This window comes from Equus przewalskii, chromosome 3, assembly GCF_037783145.1.
Source record: "Equus przewalskii isolate Varuska chromosome 3, EquPr2, whole genome shotgun sequence".
NCBI classification, from domain to species: Eukaryota; Metazoa; Chordata; class Mammalia; order Perissodactyla; family Equidae; genus Equus; species Equus przewalskii.
This window is the reverse complement of record NC_091833.1, coordinates 1,352,095-1,371,141: the sequence shown is the minus strand read 5'-3', so window position 1 is coordinate 1,371,141 and position 19,047 is coordinate 1,352,095. Positions and strand designations below refer to the sequence as shown.

General features: G+C 44.1%; 1 protein-coding gene across 12 annotated transcripts in view; it reads left to right on the top strand.

Annotated features, from left to right (window-relative positions):
- The window catches only part of ABCC11 (ATP binding cassette subfamily C member 11), a 72,722-nt gene extending 63,937 nt beyond the window's left edge, over positions 1 to 8,785 (top strand). For all 12 annotated transcript variants that reach the window (XM_070613627.1, XM_070613626.1, XM_070613622.1 and 9 more), the window contains 4 exons: positions 5,749 to 5,827; positions 6,511 to 6,624; positions 8,028 to 8,192; positions 8,314 to 8,785. In XM_070613627.1, the coding sequence (XP_070469728.1) occupies positions 5,749 to 5,827; positions 6,511 to 6,624; positions 8,028 to 8,192; positions 8,314 to 8,478 (523 nt within the window). In that variant the 3' untranslated portion in view covers positions 8,479 to 8,785. The remainder of the gene's footprint in view (positions 1 to 5,748; positions 5,828 to 6,510; positions 6,625 to 8,027; positions 8,193 to 8,313) is intronic.
- The last annotated feature ends 10,262 nt before the right edge of the window (positions 8,786 to 19,047 follow it).

Here is a 19,047-nt window from a genome sequence, read left to right as displayed (position 1 = left end):
TATTTTAAATTTTCTGAGAAATGTCCTTGCCATTTTCCATAGCAGCTGCACCAATTTATATTCCTACCATCATTCTATGAGGATTCCTTTTTCTCCACATCTTCTTCAACACTTGTTATTTCTTGTCTTTTTAAGAATAGCCATTCTGACGGGTGTGAGGTGCTATCTCATTCTTGTTTTGATTTGCATTTCCCTGATAATTAGTGGTGCTGAACATCTTTTATGTGCCTGTTGGCCATCTGTATATCTTCTTTGAAAAAATGTCTGTTCATATCCCCTGCCCATTTTTGATCAGGTTGTTCATTTTTTTGTGGCTGAGTTATATGAGTTCTTTACATATTTTGGAAATTAACCCCCATTTGGATATATGATTTGCAAATATGTTCTCCCAGTTGGTGGGTTGTCTTTTCGTTTTGCTGATGGTTTCCTTTGCCTTGTAGAAGCTTGTTAGTCTGATGTAGTTCCATTTGTTTATTTTTTCTTTTGTTTCCTTTGTCTGAAGAGATATGATATTCAAAAAGATATGGCTAAGACTGATCTCAAAAAGTTAACTGTTTATGTTTTCTTCTAGGAGTTTCAGGGTTTCATATCTTACGTTCAAGTCTTTAATCCATTTTGAGTTGCTTTCTGCGCATGGTGTAAGATAGTGGTCTACTTTCATTCTTTTGCATGTGGCTGTCCAGTTTTCCCAACACCGTCTATTGGAGAGACTTTCCTTTCTCCATTGTATGGTCCTGGCTCCTTTGCTGAAAATTAGCTGTCCGTAGATGTGTGGTTTTATTTCTGGGCCCTCAATTCTGTTCCGTTGATCTGTGTGTCTGTTTTTCTGCCAGTGCCATGTTTTCTGGTTACTATAGCTTTGTAGTATATTTTGAAATCAGGGAGTGTGATATCTCCAGCTTTGTTCTTTTTTCCCGGGATTGCTTTTGTTATTCGGGGTCTTTTGTTGTTCCATGCAAATTTTAGGATTCTTTGTTCTATGTCCATGGAAAATGTTGGTGGGATTCTGATTGGGATTGCATCGAATCTATAGATTGATATAGGTAATATGGCTATTTTAACTATGTTAATTCTTCCAATCCATGTGGAATACCTTTCTGTTTCTTTACGTCTTCTTCAATTCTTTCAACAATGTCTTACAGTTTTCAGTGTCCAGGTCTTTCACCTCCTTGGTTAAATTTACTTCTCGGTATTCTATACTGTTTGTTTTGATTGTAAATGGGTTTGTATTCTTGATTTCTCTTTCTGTTAGTTCAAAGTTAGTGTATAGAAATGTGACTGATTTTTTTATGTTGATTTTGTACCTTGCAACCTTACTGGATTTGTTAGTTATTTCAAATAGGTTTTTTTGGTGGATTCTTTAGGGTTTTCTCTATATAGAATCATGTCATCCACAGATAGTGGCAGTTTTACTTCTTCCTTTCCAATTTGGATAACTTTTGTTTCTTTTTCTTGCCTAATTGCTCTGGCTAGGACTTCCACTACTGTGTTGAAAAAGAGTGGCAGGAGTGGGCCTGCTTCTCTTGCTCCTATTCTTAGAGGAACAGCTTTCAGGTTTTTAATGTTGAGTATGATGTTGGCTGTGGGTTTGTCACATACAGCCTTTATCATGGTGATGTACTTTCCTTCTATCTCCATTTTCTTGAGAGTGTTTATCATAAATTGATGTTTATGTTGTCAAATGCTTTCTCTGCATCTATTGAGATGATCGTTGATTTTTATTCCTCATTTTGTTAACGTGGTGTATCAAATTGATTGATTTGTGGATGTTGAACCATCCCTGCATCCCCAGAATAAATCCCACTTGACGGTGGTGTATGATTCATGTGACATATTGTCGTATTTGATTTGCTAATATTTTATTGAGGATTTTTGCATCTATGTTCATCAGTGACATTGGCCTGTAATTTTTGTTTTTTATTTTGTCCTTGTCTCGTTTTGGTATCAGAGTAACGTTGGCCTTGTAAGATGAGTCTCCCATCCTCTTCAGTTTTTGGGGAAGAGTTTGAGAAGGATAGGTATTAAATATTTGAATATTTGATGGATTTCACCAGAGAAGCTGCCTGGTCCTGGATTTTTGTTTTCTGGAGGTTTTTGATTACTGTTTCAATGTCTTTACTTGTGATGGGTCTATTCAGATTCTGTATTTCTTCTTGATTCAGTTTTGGGAGGTTGTATGATTCTAAGAATTTATCCATTTCTGCTAGGTTTTCCAATTTGTTGGTGTTTGGTTTTCATAGTATTCTCTTATAATCCTTTGTATTTCTGTGATATCCATTGTAATTTCTCCTCTTTAATTTCTGATTTTATTTGTTTGATCTTTCTCTCTCCCTTTCTTCGAGAGTCTAGCTAACGGTTTGCTGATTTTGTTTAACTTTTCAAAGAACCAGCTCTTAGTTCATTGATCCTTTCTCTTTTCCTTAGTCTCTATTTCATTTATTTCTGGTCTGATTCTTATTATTTTCTTCCTTCTACTGACTTTGGACTTTGTTATTCCTTCTTTTTCTAGTCATTTTAGTTGTATCGTTAGATTGTTTGTTTGAGATTTTTCTTGTTTTTTGAGGTAAGTGTGTTCCACTATAAATATCTCTCTTAGTACCACTTTTGGTGCATCCCATAGGTTTGGGTATGATGTGTTTTCGTTTCCATTTGTCTCAGAATGTTTTTTTGATTTCTCCTTTGACTTGTTCATTGATCCAATAGATGTTCAGCAGCATGTTGTTTTTCTCCACATATTTGTGACTTTTCCAGGTTTTTCTTGCAGTTCATTTCTAGTTTTATACTGTTGTGGTCAGAAAAGAAGCTTCATGTAATTTCAGTCTTCTTAAATATATTTAGGTTTGCTTTGTTTCCCATTATCTGGTCTATCTTTAATAATGTTTCCTGGCACTTGAGAAGAATATGCATTCTGCTGCTCTTGGATAGAATGTCTCTATATATCTATTAACTCCATCTGGTCTAGTGTTTAAGGCCACTGTTTTCTTGTTCACATTCTGTCTGGATGATCTATCCATTGACGTAGTGGGGTATTAAAGTCCACTAGCATTATCGTGTTGCTGTTAATGTATCCCTTTATGTCTCTTAATAGTTGTTTTATGCACTTCGTGCTCCTATATTACATGCACATATATTAATAAATGTTATGTCTTCTTGGTGGAATGTTAAAGGGTATTCTTAACAGGAAGAGAATAAACTGAACTTCTATTCATTCTTTCATTCCTCCATCCTTTCATCCATTTAACTTGTTTTTTCTGAGTAACTGTCAATCCAGACACTGTGCTAGGTACTTGGGACACTTTGATGAATGATTACTGCTCCTGTTCCCCAGAGGAATTCACAGTTTAGTGAGGGCGGGGGGAGTTTCTTGAGATGTAGGACCTGACAAATTATAGTATAAGGAGGTAGCTATTTAAATCAGAGATATGAACAAAGTGCTAAGGGAGCCCTGAAGTGGGACAAATAACTCTGCCTGGGTGAATCCAGAGAGACTTCACAGGATCTTGGAGGATAAGCAGGAGCTTGCCTGGCAGAAAATGGGGAGAAAGTCTTTCCATGGAGAGTGCATATATGTGCAGAAACCGAGGATTTCAAAATGATTGTGTTGTTTGAGGGGAATGAGAGAACACTTAGTGATAGAGTTCTGTATTAAGGTAGAACTTGGCCAAATCTATTGTGTGTTGGTATAGGAGTAGTAAAAATATGTATTAACATTTATTGAGCGTTTATATATTGTAGTCCCATGTGTTAATATTCTGTCTCATTTAACTGTCACAACAACCCTATGAAGTAGCCACTGTTGTTATCTCCCCTTTAGAGGTGAAGAGGCTGAACTTAGAGAGGAAACTTGACTTGTTTAAGGAGACACTAAAGAAAATGGTAAAGATAAGCCATAACCCCATGTAGTCTAACCCCATAACCAGGGATGTGCCCCCTTGCAGCAGAAGATTGTGGACTGGTCCAGGAGATCTGGGTTCTCTACCTTTTAGGCTTCCATCTAACCGAGTGTCTTCGATTCCAGCCTGTCTCTTAGTTTGACTTGTGGTGTGACCTTGAACAAGCCATTTAACACTGATAAGCCAAAATTTCCTCATCAATGAAAGGAGTATACCCATCTCATGTGGGAGAGAGTGTCAATGAGCACGTTCATGACAATGCTGTGGAGACTATCAAATATCATGTAAATAAGGCATGCTACCTTCTGCTTTTTAAATACAGTCTAGGCCCCCACACAAAATGGGTGTGGCTGCCAGAAGTGGGGGAAGATAAAGCAGAGGCTAAGAGCAGGTTTCAGCTCGGACTGAGTGGTTGCATAACAGGAAGTGTTGCCTATGCCAAATGCAAGTGCCAACCTGAATGGGAGTGAAGTCCAGATAGATCCCAGCCTCGTGTTGTTGTCTTCTTCTTTCACTGCAAGAGACAGAAGAAGCAACCCCACAACAAAGAGATACCACTGACACCTACTAGGATGGCTATAATAAAAAAAAGAAAAGAAAAAGAAACATAAGTGTTGGCGAGGTTGTTGAGAAACGGAACCCTCGTGCCCTGCTGGTGGGAATGTAAAATGGTGCAGCCACTATGGAAAACAATTCGGCAGTTCCTCAAAAAGTTAGATATAGAATTACTATACGATCCAGCAATTCCACTTCCAGGTATATACCCAAAAGCATTGAAAGCAGGGACTTGAACTGATATTTTTTACCAGGGTTTGTAGCATTACTCACAACAGACAACCCATGTGTCCATTAACAGATCAATGGATAAACAAAATGTGATATACACACACAATGGAATATTAGTCAACCATAAAAAGGAATGAAATCCCACTGTGTGCCATAACATGGATGGGCCTCACAGACTTTATGCTAAGTGAATAAGCCGGACAGAAAAGGACAAATAGTGTATAATTCACTTAAAAGAGGTATCTGGAACAGGCAAATTCATAGTGACAGAAAGGAGAATAGAGGCTATCTGCAGCTTCAGGGGGCAGGGGAGGCAGAGGGGGATTGTTCAATGCATAGAGTTTTTGTTGGGGGTGATGAATTTTAGTGGATTGTTATACAACACTGTACATGTATTTAATGCCACTGAATTGTATACTTACAAATGGTTGAAATGATAAATTATATTATGTATATTCTAACACACACCCCCTCCCCAAATGGCTTAAGCTAAAAAGGCTTCTATTGGCTCATGGTACTGGGAAGGCCGAGGCTGATTCAAGGACCCAGGTCTCTCTAACTCTGCCGTGGCTTCATTCGCAGCCCCCACTGACGGCCCTAGGGGGCTCTGTGTGTCCCACACCTGAGGGGAGATGGTGGCTACCTCTCCTGTCCAGTTAATGAGAAAGAGCAAGCCTCTTTTCTGGTGATTGACTTAAAGGTCCTGAGATACACTCTGATCGGTCACCCTCCTACCCCCATCAAGCCACTGAGCCCAGGGGTTGCCACTGCTGATGTGCTGACCCCAGAGTCACTTGCTCCACCCTGGGAGTTGGTGGTAGAGCCCCACCTGGACCACATGGGCTTCAAGGTGGGGCAGGAGGTGGCCCCCAAACAAAACTTGGAGGCTGCTGCCTGCAGAAGGAATGGGTGCTGGAGAGACGCAAGAAACGACCACTCGTGGTGGTTCCATGGGTGTCACTAAACCCAGTAATCCGGTTCTAAGCATTCTCGGCATTTACCTGTATAGGGCAGACTGCTCAACAGTTGAGTATGGATCTGGAACACTTCTCTTCCTCTCCTACGGCAGGTTCAACCTGGATCCCTTTGACTGCTACACAGACAAGCAGATCTGGGATGTCTTGGAGAGGACATTCCTGAGCAAGACAGTAAGTAGCTCCAAGGCCTGATTCTTGGTCTTAGCCTGCCTCTTCAACAGGGGTGCCAGCATCTGGACTCCTCTCATATGGTGTTCTAGATGCTGCTGCTGTGGGGAGTGGATTAAATAATCCATGATGAGGTGAGATGACGTGGGACTCCTACATAAAAGCTGATGGCTCTCAGACGCTAACAGTGAGCCAGGCTCATTCTAGGCTCAGGGACACAGGACAGACAAGGCAGGGAAGGTCTTTGTCCTCTTGGTGCTTACATTCAATGGGAGAGAAAGACAGCAAACTGCCCAACTCACGAGACACTTTCAGAGAGTGATAAGGGCTGTAAAGATAGCAATGAGATCAGCAGACATCCCGGTGGGTGAGCAGCTCCTTCACAGGGGGTGGCCTGGCAAGGCCTCTTTAAGGATGGGGACATTTGAGCTGAGACCAAATATTAAGGAGACAGCCAGGCACAGATCTTTGAGACAACATTCCAGGCACAGGAACTAGCATATGCAAAGACCCTGAGATGGAAGTGAGACGGGCGCAGTGAAGAAGAGAAAGACCAGTGGTCGGAGCGTAGAGAGAGGGGAAGAGTATTACCAAATGCGACAGGAGTGGTACAAGGTCAGGGCAGGTCTCACCCTACATGCCCACAATCCTACATAGCCTACATCTCATCTTCCTCGACATTACAGATCTCAAAGTTCCCTCAAAGGCTGCAAGCAGAAGTTGTGGAAAACGGTGAAAACTTCTCTGTCGGGGAGAGGCAGCTACTCTGCATTGCTCGAGCCCTCCTCCGCAACTCCAAGGTGAGACCACTGAGGGGCCACGAGAAGTCACAGGTGCCGCTGGGCATGGGAAGCCACACGGCTGCTTCTCCCTCCATCAGCACAGGACAGTGGCACTGTTTATATGTTCCTTCCACAAATATCCGCAGGTATCCTCCTGTCACTGGTTGCCATTCTCCATGTTCCTGTGGTGTGAGGGGCTCTCAGCCTGGGCTCCCTCCAGCCCTGATATGCTGTTCCTGCACTGAAACACTCAGCCTCTAGAACCAAATCACAATACACTTTCCCACAAAAAGCTAAAAGCTTAGAAACTTTTAATTTAAAATTGCCTAGTGTAATTCTTTTTAAAACTTGGATGCAGGACACTCCCTTGTCTTTAATAAAATTGGGAATCAGATGACAGCTGTTCCAGAGTAAAATTACATATTTTTAAAAAGTTTCACATGACAGTGCTTCTTAAGTTTTCCAAATATTTCACCAGTAATTTCAGATATTCAACTACCTGCACTAGTTAGGAGCAAACCTTCTTTCACAAGCGAGGCAACATACACACACGTACGCATGTGTACATATACCTCGACACTCACATGTATATACATACTTGCACACACACACGTACACACATAACACACAACATTGTTAATTAGTGATTAATGCAAAAAATGTAGGTGCAGACTGTCAGAGCTGGGACAAGAGTAGGAGAGCTCAGTGGGGCCTGGAGCAGGGAAACGGTTTCAGAGGGAGGAACCTGCCCCTCTTTGACAGAGAGGATTTGCAATATGTATGTAACACTTTCTTAACCTCCCAGGTCTCTATTTTTCAGTTACTCAGATACTTGGTGCTGAAGTTGCTTTCTGTATATTGTTTCCCAAGTTTGAGTCATGACTTTATGATTTTGGTCATATCTGTATACCACCTATCCCATGATTCATTCACGATCCCCTGTTTTTATAAACAGCCTCATTTTAAACAGTAACATTTGTGAAATCATACTTTCTGTGTAGTTATATTTTTCTAATGCATATTATTAATGAAAGAGATACAGAAATGTTAAAGTAAAAAAACCCATGTATCCATACACTGGCTGCACCATCTCGTGTGCCACCTGGGGTCTGTGCAAGCCCTGCTGTGGGGAAGACTGCTCTGTATTAATTCAGGCAAACGGGAAGGCAGTTCATAAAACAAGAAGTTGCCACTGGGACATCTTTATTTTGAAGGAGTCAGTTCTTTGATCTCTAAAAAATAGTGAGCCATCGGTTGAGACCTCACATTCTCTGCATAATGTCAGGGACAACTAGAGCTCCAGGTGGGTTTTGAACTCAGTCTGGATCTCATTTTCCAGCTAAGGGACTTGATGAATTAATGGTAGACCCAGGTGTCGGGGCCCAAGGAGGCTGCCTTCACCCCTGTTTTGTATCCACCAGATTATCCTAATTGATGAAGCCACAGCCTCAATTGACATGCAGACTGACACCCTGATCCAGCGCACAATCCGTGAAGCCTTCCAGGGCTGCACAGTGCTGGTCATCGCACACCGCATCCCCACTGTCCTCAACTGCGACCGCATCCTGGTCATGAGGGATGGGAAGGTGAGAGTTCCATCGCTGGGCTGGTGGCAGGACGTGCGCTCAGGCCACAGGAGGCCTTCAAATCTTTAAGACTGAGCTCAGCTGTGTCCCTGTCCCCTCCTGTCCTTTCTCCTCCTCCCAGGTTGCAGAGTTTGACAGGCCTGAGGTCCTGCAGAAGCAGCCTGGGTCCATGTTTGCAGCCCTGCTGGGAACAGCCAGTTCTTCATCGAGCAAAGGAGAAATGGGGACTTCAGCGGGGGAGGCTGGTGGCCGAGTTCCCCAAGGTTCACCCAGAGTGCAACAATAAGGCCTGTAATCTGTGACCTTCTGGGCAGAGATGGCTCCTGACAGCAGGGCTGAAGTGGGTGAGGGTGCTGATGATGGGGTGGAGAAGGCTGAGGGAGCAGAACCTGGAATAGGCCACTCCATGGCTCCCCAAACCTGAGAACCCCAGCACGTTTGAGACCATGTGGTCAAATCATCGCGTTCTCTTTTCAACTGATATGCTGACTAATTTCACAATAATGTAAAAGCTTATTGTAGTTTTCTGATCTGTGTTAAAAGTGTTCAAATGATGTTTGATTCTGTCAAGAAATAAAAGTAAGAAAAAGTCACATTCTCTGCCCTGTTTCTATGTTACCTGGTACTCATTCAGCCACAGGGAACAAAAACTCCCTCAACCTGGCTTCTAGAAAAAGGCTCATGCAACAGAAAGATCCAGAAAAAGTTCTGGGTTGAGTGCCAATATCAGCAGCACGTCTGCCTTGTGGACTCTGCCTCTCTTCTCTCAGCTCTACCCCTCCTTTGTCTGTCTTCACTCCTGGCCTTCTCTCCTCACGGTGGCAGCCTGGCTGCCAGCAGCTCTGGACTGGCCTCCTACCGGCTCAGCATCCCCGGTCTTCTTCCCACCCTCCTTGATTCCAGCAGAGCCCCAGGCCTAAATCTCATCGGCAGACGTGGGTCATGCGCTCCCCCCTGAGCCAACCACACGCCAAGCAGCTGGAATCCAGCAACTGGACAGGCCACGGTCACAAGCCCACACCCGGGCCGCGGATGAGTCCGCTGCCCTGACGAACTGAGAATGGAGGGGGTCGTTTCTCCAAAGAATATTGGGATGGTCTTACTACATGAAGAAGGGATGGACAATGGATGCTGGGCAGGCCCAAACGTTAGCTGTCTTCCATATGTTTGTTTCCTGATTAGGAGCATAGATGGTGAAATAAAGCGTTAACATATGCCAACTGGAAATACCATCATTTGTTGATATATAAATAGAAAAGGGAGACCTCGTTATTGCTGGGAAATATGTTTCAAAGTATTTTCTTTTTGTTTTCCGATTACGGTGTCTGATTTTGTCAAAAGAAAAACCAATTCCGGAAGCAAACGTTTCCCGCTCTGTTTCCCGCGGTGGAGCAGGTCCCGGGGTGTGAAGGCCCCCAGCCGTGCGGATTTCGGGATCTCCCGAGAGTGAGTGACTGTACCCGAGTGAGTTTACAGGGTCAAGAGCGAGGAAATGCGCGGCTCCGAAAACGAGGGACAGGAGGTGAGGACAGGGCGCAGGAGGTGGCGGGAGTCAGCGCGGGCTTCCAGGTGGAAGGGAGGTTGTGGTTTACTGAGCCCTGAGACGTGAGCAAACATTCGCTCAGACGGCAGATTGGGGCAAGAAAGAACGTCCCAGGCGGAGAGCAGAGCACACAGACCCCGCGGGCAGCAGCTCGGACAGAGGCCGGCGCGACCCTCGACCAGACAGAGCGGCAGCCCGAGGCCGCCAGGGGTGGCACGTGCAGGTCACCGCCTGCTCCCTCCCGGGGGTTCTCGGGCAGCACCCGCTTCTCTTTCTAGGGCGTTTCCTAGGTGGATGTCTTCTCTCTCCGGAAAACCCTTTCGCCTGGTTGACCCTGCGCCTCAGTCCTGCCTCTGTCTGCCCGGGGCCGGAGGCGTGCCTGGGGGCGGGGGCGGCTGCGTGTGTCCCCCGGGTGCCCCGGGAGACCGCGCGCCGTGAGCTGAGAGCCGCCCCGCGATTCCAGACTCGCGGTCCTTCCCGGGCCCAGCTTCGCGGCCACATGCCCCTCGAGTTGGCCAGCAGATGGCAGGCTCTTCCCAAAAATGCCACGGAGGCGGGCCAGTTTCAGATGTAGCTTCACCAAGAATGCGCTCGGGAGAGCGTGGGCACCTGGGCCGGAGGGCGGGAAATCGAGCCATTTCCGACCGTCTTCAGGGCCCCATCACACCTTCCTCGAAACCGTTTCTCTTCCCGGAACACTTCTCAACCTTGACTGCATGCTGAAGTCACCCAAGGAATCGAAAATACTGATGTCCGCTCCTAGACTTCCTCACTTCAATGGTTTGGGGGTGGAGACTGAGCACTCGGAGTTTTAAAGCTTTAGGCGAATCTAATGTGCAGCCAAATTTGAGAACCATTGGCTCTAAGCAGCGATAAGCAGAATTTTTTGAAAAATAGTATTTGTTTTTTTAACAGTGTTGGTAATATTTTATTCCTTAAGCTGAGTGATGAGTATATGACTTTGTTTTCTTTAAATAATTCTTTATATGTCTTTGGGCATCTGAACTATTGGCTAATAAAATTAAAAAATTGATATTTGATGTTTTAAAAATAATGCAAAAACAATTTTAATGAGAGAATGTAGAACTTGGTTCTACTTTCTTATATTTATTTAATGGTTTGCTATTATTTGTGTTTTCAATTACATCCTGGTGGGAAAAGATCTTACCGTTTTAGTGCCCAGGGGTCTAAAGGCCTTGATCTGTCCTCAGGCCCTAGCCCTCCTCCTGGTCAAGTGCAGGGACGACTTCAACACGAGCTGTGTGAAGTGGTCCGTAGGGACAGCAGGTGGATGTACAGAGCAAAGGAGGCAACAGTCTCACTGGCCCTGGCCCTGCCCTGCCTTTGTCTCCAGCTGTGGACACTCCATTTTAAGAGAAACATTGCTAGATAGAGGCTCTTCAAAGGACAACCAGTGGGGGGCTTGAAAACCATGTCGTGAGAAGGAGGAGAAAGGAAAAGGGAAGGGCTCAGATTCAGTCTTCACTTTCCTGAAGGGCTTCCAGCGGGCAGCCCCAGGCCCAGCAGGCATGGACATTCAGGTCATTGGAAAGGTCCCACTAGGGAGTGGCTGTCTTGGGGGGCAGGGAGTGCCCCATGGCTGGGAGCCTTTTGTGACGCTGACGTCTCTCCCTGGGTGAGGGGCACGGCTGATAGCCCTGGGCTCGGAGAATGCTCCCACAAGGTTGATGGATGGCTGGGATTCTGGTGTGTGGGAAATTGGATTGGATAACTTCCAGGGGGTGTGTGACTCTGGCATGCAATTATGAACATAATCATGCCTGGGTCCTTAAGCTTGAATGAGCATCAGCATCGCCTGGTGGGCTGAAGCACAGCTTGCCAGGCCCAGCCCATACTTTCTGTTTCTCTGGGTCTGGGGTGGGGCTTAAGAATTTGCCTGACAAGTTCCCAGAGTTGATGCTGCTGATCTTGAGAGCACACTCCAAGATCCCAAAGTTGGCCAAAATCGCTGTGTCCCACACGATCTAGACAGGAAGGGTTCAAACCCTCATTCTAATGTGATCCCCGAAGTTTCTGGGCATTTCCAGGGCACTTTTACTTTTATGACCTCTTTTTGTTCAGACCTCCTGAGCATCTCACGAAGCCATACAGACTTTCCTTTTCTCCATTACATTGGAGAAGGAGAAACCAGCACTTTCTCTTATTTCCTGTAATGTAGACAACTTCAGTGAAGATTTGGGCCGAAGGAGGGCTTTCCACCCTAGGAACTCAGCAACTTCCAAGTGAATACCAAGCACCCACCTTCTTTTGGAAATGGAGTCTCCATTTCCCCTCCTTCGGGCTCCAGGCTCTTCTGTGCTGTGTGCCATTACCCTCTGGGTTCTCCCTGGCCCCACTTCCCAGTTCCTGGACGTGTGTCATGCAGAGCAGTTCAGTTCTTGCTTTAGACACCTTTTCCTGTCAAACAAATCAGCGGGGTCTCACGGTCTTCCCCAAGAGATGTATCAAGGCAGTTCTCTCAACAAAAATGGGTTCCTCCATATGATACACTCTGCTGTTCAGAAGGTAAAGTTTCACCCCAAAGGTTAGCTGTCTGTAGATGTGTGGTTTTAATTCTTAGCTCTTATTTCAGTTCCATTTATCTGTGTGTCTTTTTTTCTGCCAGTACTATGCTGTTTTGATTACTGTAGCATTGTAGTGTATTTCGAAATCAGAGATTGTGATGCCTCCAGCTTTGTTCTTTTTTCTCAGGATTTCTTTGGCTATTTGGGGTCTTTTTTTGTTCCATATAAATTTTAGAATTCTTTGTTCTATTTCCATGAAAAATGTTGGTAGGATTCTGATTGGGATTGCATTGAATCTGTAGATTGCTTTAGGTAATAGGGACATTTTAACTAAATTTATTCTTCCAATCCATGAGCCTGGAATGTCTTTCCATTTCTTTATGTCTTCTTCAGTTCTTTCAACAATGTCTTACAGTTTTCAGTGTCCAGGTCTTTCACCTCCTTGGTTAAATTTATTCCTAGGTATTTTATTCTTTTTGTTGTGATGGTAAATGGGACTGTATTCTTGATTTCTCTTTCTGCTGGTTGGTTGTTAATGTATAGAACTATGACTGATTTTTGTATGTTGATTTTGTACCCTGCAACTTTGCTGTAGTTGTTGATTATTTCTAATAGTTTTCTGGTGGATTCTTTAGGATTTTCTATATTGTCTGCAAATAGTGATGGTTTTACCTCTTCCTTTCTAATTTTGCTAACTTTTATTTCTTTTTCTTGCCTAATTGCTCTAGGTAGGACTTCCAATACTATGTTGAGTTAAAGAGGCAAGAGTGGACATCCTTATCTTCTTCCCGTTCTTAGAGGAATACCTTCTAGTTTTTTACTGTTGAGTATGATGTTGGCTGTGGGTTTGCCATATATGGCATTTATTATGTTGAGGTACTTTCCTTCTATACCCATTTTATTGAGAGTTATTTTTTTTTATCATAAACGGACATTGGATCTTGTCAATTGCTTTCTCTGCATCTATTGAGATGATCATGGTGTATAATCCTTCTAATATATTGTTGTATTCAATTTGCTAATATTTTGTTGTGGATTTTTGCATCTATGTTCATCAGCAATATGGCTTTTATTCTGGTTTTGGAATCAGGGTAATGTTGGCCTCGTAAAATCATTTAGGGAGTGTCTCATTTCTTCAATTTTTTGGAAAAGTTTGAGAAGGATAGGTATTAAATCTTTTAGAGTGTTGGGTAGAATCCATCAGAGAAGCTGTCTGGTCCTGGGCTTTTCTTTTCTGGAGGGTTTTGATTACTGTTTCAATGTCTTTACTTGTGATTGATCTTTTCAAATTCTGTATTTCTTCTTGATTCAGTTTTGGGAGAGTGTATGATTCTAAGAATTTGTCTACTTCTTCTAGGTTATCCAATGTGTTGGCATATAGCTTTTTAAAGTATTCTCTTTTAATCCTTTGTATTTCTTTAGTATCTGCTGTAATTTCTTCTCTTTCATTTCTGATTTTATTTATCTGAGCCTTCTCTCTTTTTTTCTTAATGCGTCTAGCTAAGGGTTTTTCAATTTTGTTTATCTTTTCAAAGAATCAGCTCTTAGTTTCACTGATCCTTTCTATCTTTTTAGTCTCTTCCTCATTTATTTCTGCTCTGATTTTTATTATTTCCTACCTTCCACTGACTTTGGGCTTCATTTGTTCTTCTTTTTCTAGTTATTTTAGATGTAATGTTACATTGTTTACTGAGATTTTTCTTGTTTCTTAAGGTAGGCCTGTATTGGTATATACATCCCTCTTAGTACTGCTCTTGCTGTATTCCACAGATTTTGGTATGTTGTGTTTTCATTTTCATTTGTCTCCAGGTATTTTTTGATTTCTCCTTTGATTTCTTCATTGATCCAATAGTTGTGCCTTAGTGTGTTGTTTAGTCTCCGCATATTTATGACTTTCCTAGCTTTCTTTCTGTGGTTGATCTCTACTTTCATACCATTGTGTCAAAAAGGTGGTTGATATGATTTCAATCTCAAATTTATTGAGATTTGTTTTGTTTCCCAACATATGATCTATCTTTAAGAATGTTCCACGTGCACTTGAGAAGAGTGTGTATTCTGCCGCTTTGGATGGAATGTTCTCTAAGTCCATCTGGTGTAGTGTCTCATTTATGGCCAATATTTTCTCATTGACTCTATATCTGGATGATCTATCCACTGGTGTTTGTAAGGTATTAAAGTCCTTTGATATTGTTGTGTTGCTGTCAATTTCTCCCTTTAGGTCTGTTAATAGTTGCTTTATTTACTTTGGTGCTTCTATGTTAGGTGCATATATATTAATAAATGTTATGTCTTCTTGGTGGAATGTCCCTTTTATCATTATATAATGATATATATCTGCATATATATATATATAATGAGATATCTTTGAGCTCTCTAATTCTCCCTTCCACATGGCCTGCTCTATTTCCAATGCTTTCTACTTTATTTTTCATCTCGTTAATTGTGTTCTTCAGCTCCAGAATTTCTGTTTGGCTTTATTTTTTTAGAGTTTCCATCTCTTTGGTGAAGTGCTCTTCTGTGCATTAATCTTACGTCTAAGCTCACTGGACTGTCTTTCTGAGTTTCCTGTAACTCACTGAGCTCTTCCTGGCAGCTAGTCTGAATTTCTGTCGGTTAGATCACAGTCCTCTGTGGCTTCAGGTCTGGTCTCTGGAGAGGTCACGTTCTTGCTGTGCTGCTGTGTTACTGTAGTTCTTCATGGTGCTTGATGAGCGGATCCTCTGAGGGTGCATTTGTGCCAGTAATCACCTTTCTTATTCGGGTATGGCTTAGGTGACTCTGCTTCTGAGCTGCTTCTGGCTGTATTTGAGAACCTCCACTGCCTCTGCTAGAGGCAACTTCAGCGCCCTCCTTGTGCTGCTTGTGCCTCCAAGGTTGCTGGTCCTTGCTGCTTATGATGTCACTGCATCTCAGGTGTTGCCACAGGGGTCATCAGGCTGTGAGCATCTCTGCTGCTTATGGGGCTGCCTGGGTCTTGTGCTCCCCTACTGGCTCTCTGTGGGTTCAGATGCTGCTGCCACAGGCACTAACTGCACTGCTGCTTCCAGGTTATCTGAGGGTGCTGGCAGCACCACTGCTGGGGACCCTGTGTTCCTGGATGTCACTGCTGCTACCAGGTGCCCAGGGTCTTGTATGCAGCCCCTGGTGCTGGTGGGACCGGTATCAGAGGTGCTGACAGTGGGGTCTGGGTCATGGTTCTGCTGTGACTCCTGAACTGTCAGGTCACAGATGCCACCTGTCACTGATGGGGGAGGGGTAGTGGCTAAGCTATGAGTGCTGTTGCGTTTCCTGAAGCCTCAGGTTGTGGGCACCACCCACCACCACTAAGGGAGGGCTAGGGGCTGAGCTGCCAAGTGTCGTTGCTGCTCCTGCAGCCTCTGGTCTCCGGCACCACTAGTGCACTTTTCAAAGCCTCAAGTCTGGGGCACTGCTGCTGCTGGAAGTATCTGCATCTTGGATGCTGCCCCTGCCACAGGAAGGGCCAGTGTCAGAGGCACTGCATCCGGGGGCGAAGGTGGGGCTGAGTCACAGGTATCCTACAGTTCACAAGTCTCCAGTCACAAGCCCAAAGTGATTCCTGCTACCTCCAGGAGCATGCGCTGCCTGGATTCCTGGGGCCTCCATTCCTGGGTGATACCTCACTTCCCAGGGTCTCTGTTTGCAGGCAGGGTCACCGATCCTCGAACCTCTGGTCTCAGGAGCTGCCACTGCTGCTTTCCTAGTTCCACTGCCTCCTGGGGGTCCAGTCCACCCACCTGCAGATGTATAGGTGTGTGGGTCTCTCAGGCATTCAGGAGTGCTGTGCAGCGTCCTCTGTTGGTGAATGGAAGTCCTACTAGTTGTAACTTAGAGGGGAGAGACAAAGGGAACAACTCACTCCATCAGGATGCTGACGTCACCTCTCCAGTTTTCTTTTATACATATTTTAATAATCGTGTTTCAGTATAATTGGTTTACTTTGCAATCCTGTGTACTTTATTTTATGCTTTAGAAACACTATTCTGAGAACACACTAGAAATCCAAAGACATCTATGGCACAAAAAAGTTAAGAACCCTCATCTAGCTCAGTTCTTTGATTTTATAGAGAAAAACTGAGTCCCAGACAGAGACGATGTCTTGCCCACAACTATACCACTGGCTTTTAACAGGCTGGTGGGGCCTCAAATCTGAAACAAGGAGGAAAAGAAGTGAGGAAGAAGAGCAGACAAGCAGCAAGCGCTGGGGATAAAGGCTTCCCCCAGCACTGTGACCAGGGGCAGTCTGCTCAGAGCAAGGGGCAGGCTGGCCCCTTCCCACAAGTTCTAGATCTGAGGCCTGGCCAGCCCCTACCCAATTCTTGCCCCCATTGCAGAAATTCTGGGTAGTTTCAGGGCAAAACTGTTTCTCATTACAGCAAACAGTAGTATAATTTTCTGATTTAACAGTGATGTTCATTGCTAAATCCTTGCTTCCTAAATGCTTTGTCTTCTGGTGACAACTGTACTAATCCAGAAGCTTCTGTTCCAATACAAGGGACTCAGTCCCACTCGGCATTCACTGAAATGCTCCCCACACCCATCCATGTACTTCACGATTCTGGAGTTGTCCTAATTCTACAAACATCATTTCACGTAAAATGCATGCCATGAGATTTTGTACCATTGCTAGAGATTGCTAACAGTTTTCACTCTGAGCTCCTTAACAATGTGGAGAAGGAAATGAGATGTGAGATGTATTACAAGATCTTCATGACCCAACCATTTAAAGAAAAATTTAATTGTTCACAATAAGCATAGTTTTCCTGGTCCTGAGAGTGGGCGGTCATCTTTTCCGCATGTAGGGCCGGTTTCTATTCGCAGGCTCAGCTCTGAGCCAGAGACCTTGCTCAGGTCCTCAAGCTGCAAATGGTGGAGCTCAGGCCAGAACATGTTTTCTGCCTGAGAGCGTGTTTGCTCTTTATTAGAGGGCTTGTTCTCTTATGGTTGCAGCATGCATTTCTGGTCCACTAATCTGTGTTTCTTCCACTTATTGCTTTTAAAGCCCATTCAAATTCCAAGTTACTTTCCAAAATCATTTGACATCAACTTCGTCCTCCTGTATCTCTCTCCTTGGTTCGTTAGGCAAACAGCAAAACTGAAAACCCGAACCCCCTCCTTCAGCAGACACTCTGTGTGCTTCTTCTGGACAGAATCCAAAAGCAACCCCCAAGGTAGAATTCTTATTTCTCGTAAGATCCTGCTAATTAAAAAAAATTATTCACGAATGATAGCTACCATTTATTGTGTTTACTATGTTTAAGACACTATGTTAAGAACTTCACTTACATTTCTAATCCTCAATTAATTTACAATGCTTTGAAGTTAATGTTCCCATTTTGTAGTTTGAAATGGAAATTTAGAGACTTTGAGCTCAGATTTGATTCCGGAGTTCCTACTCTTAACCGCTACATGCTATTGCTTCTGTGCAGCGCCACACACTGATTTTCGTGTGTGTCTTGGGGTCTTTGAGCCAGGTTTCTCTCTGTCCGTGTTTCTCTGTCCCTTCCCTTTCCCTCCCCTCTCTCTCTCTCTCTCTCTCTCTCTCTCTCTCTCTATTTCTACACACATGCGTATATATTTTTAAAAAATTATTACGATAATTTTTTGCGGTTGATTGAGCCCGTGTCTTTATGGTTTACTGAAGGTGTGTTGGTGAAGGGCAAGAATAGGGAGGACTCAGACAGAGACTCACTGTGGAGCAAGGGCCTCACAGAACCTCAGAGCTGGGCAAGTTCTCTAGAGGAGTGGTCCTGAAACCGTCCGCTGAGCGCCGCCCTTGTCTTCGGGCACACAGACTCCTGATGTTTGCACACGTACTTATCTACAAATGATGTACAGAGTGTACATGTATATCACTGTACTAAATATTTGTAAACAAAAAACAGAATTTTTCTAAGGATGACAACAAACATAGAAAGGATTTCTAATATTTTCTTCCCGTGCTCCAGTGGATTCTCTTGTCCCCCACTTCCTCCTGGAAGGTGTACACCCTGGTTGGACCTCAGTGCACTGGCCTTCCGCGAGTATATACCCTGTCTGGCACAAGACTTGTCTTTTCTTTTCTTAAGGACTCCCTTGGGCAGAGACTGCACAGCCCCTCTGCATCACTCACTCTAGAATCTGTTACCCAGTGGGCCAAATCATCTTTATATAGTGCCACGATACTGTGTGTCTCGGTAGACTTTCATCTCTGCCAGACCTTCCATGAACATGGAGAAAAACTGCTCAAAGTTCTTCTTCCGTAAACTCGACAGCATTTGAATCTGTTTGGAATCGTAACAGTGCATCTGTGCTGTTTCTGAGACATCCTGGGGTGGTTGTGAAGATCAAGTGATCAAGAACGAAGAACTTTGGCATACGCCAAGTGTTCTAAAAATGTCAAGTGATATTATTAGCAGTGATTTGCATTTGCAGAGGAATAAACTGGGACACCTTAGACATGCACCAGGAAAGCCTCTGCTGGCCCAGCCCACTCCTGAGGCCAGGGGACCTTCCTCATAGGACCTGTTTTCCCATACTGCAGGTGACTACAGGCCCTCCCCATTGCCCACCTCCCTTTTGGACACAAAGAGAAGTATCCCCTTGGGTGAGGGCAGCCTCCTCCGTGAATTACATCCCCAGGAAGTGGAGGAGCTAGAGACAGCCAGCAGGGGGAGGAATTGACTAGGATCAGAGCAGACAGAGCATGGGCAGGCTTGAACGACTACAGCAAAATTTGTCATGAAATCCACGTGAGTTAGGTGGAGAAGGTCTTCCAAGTTATCTAAAT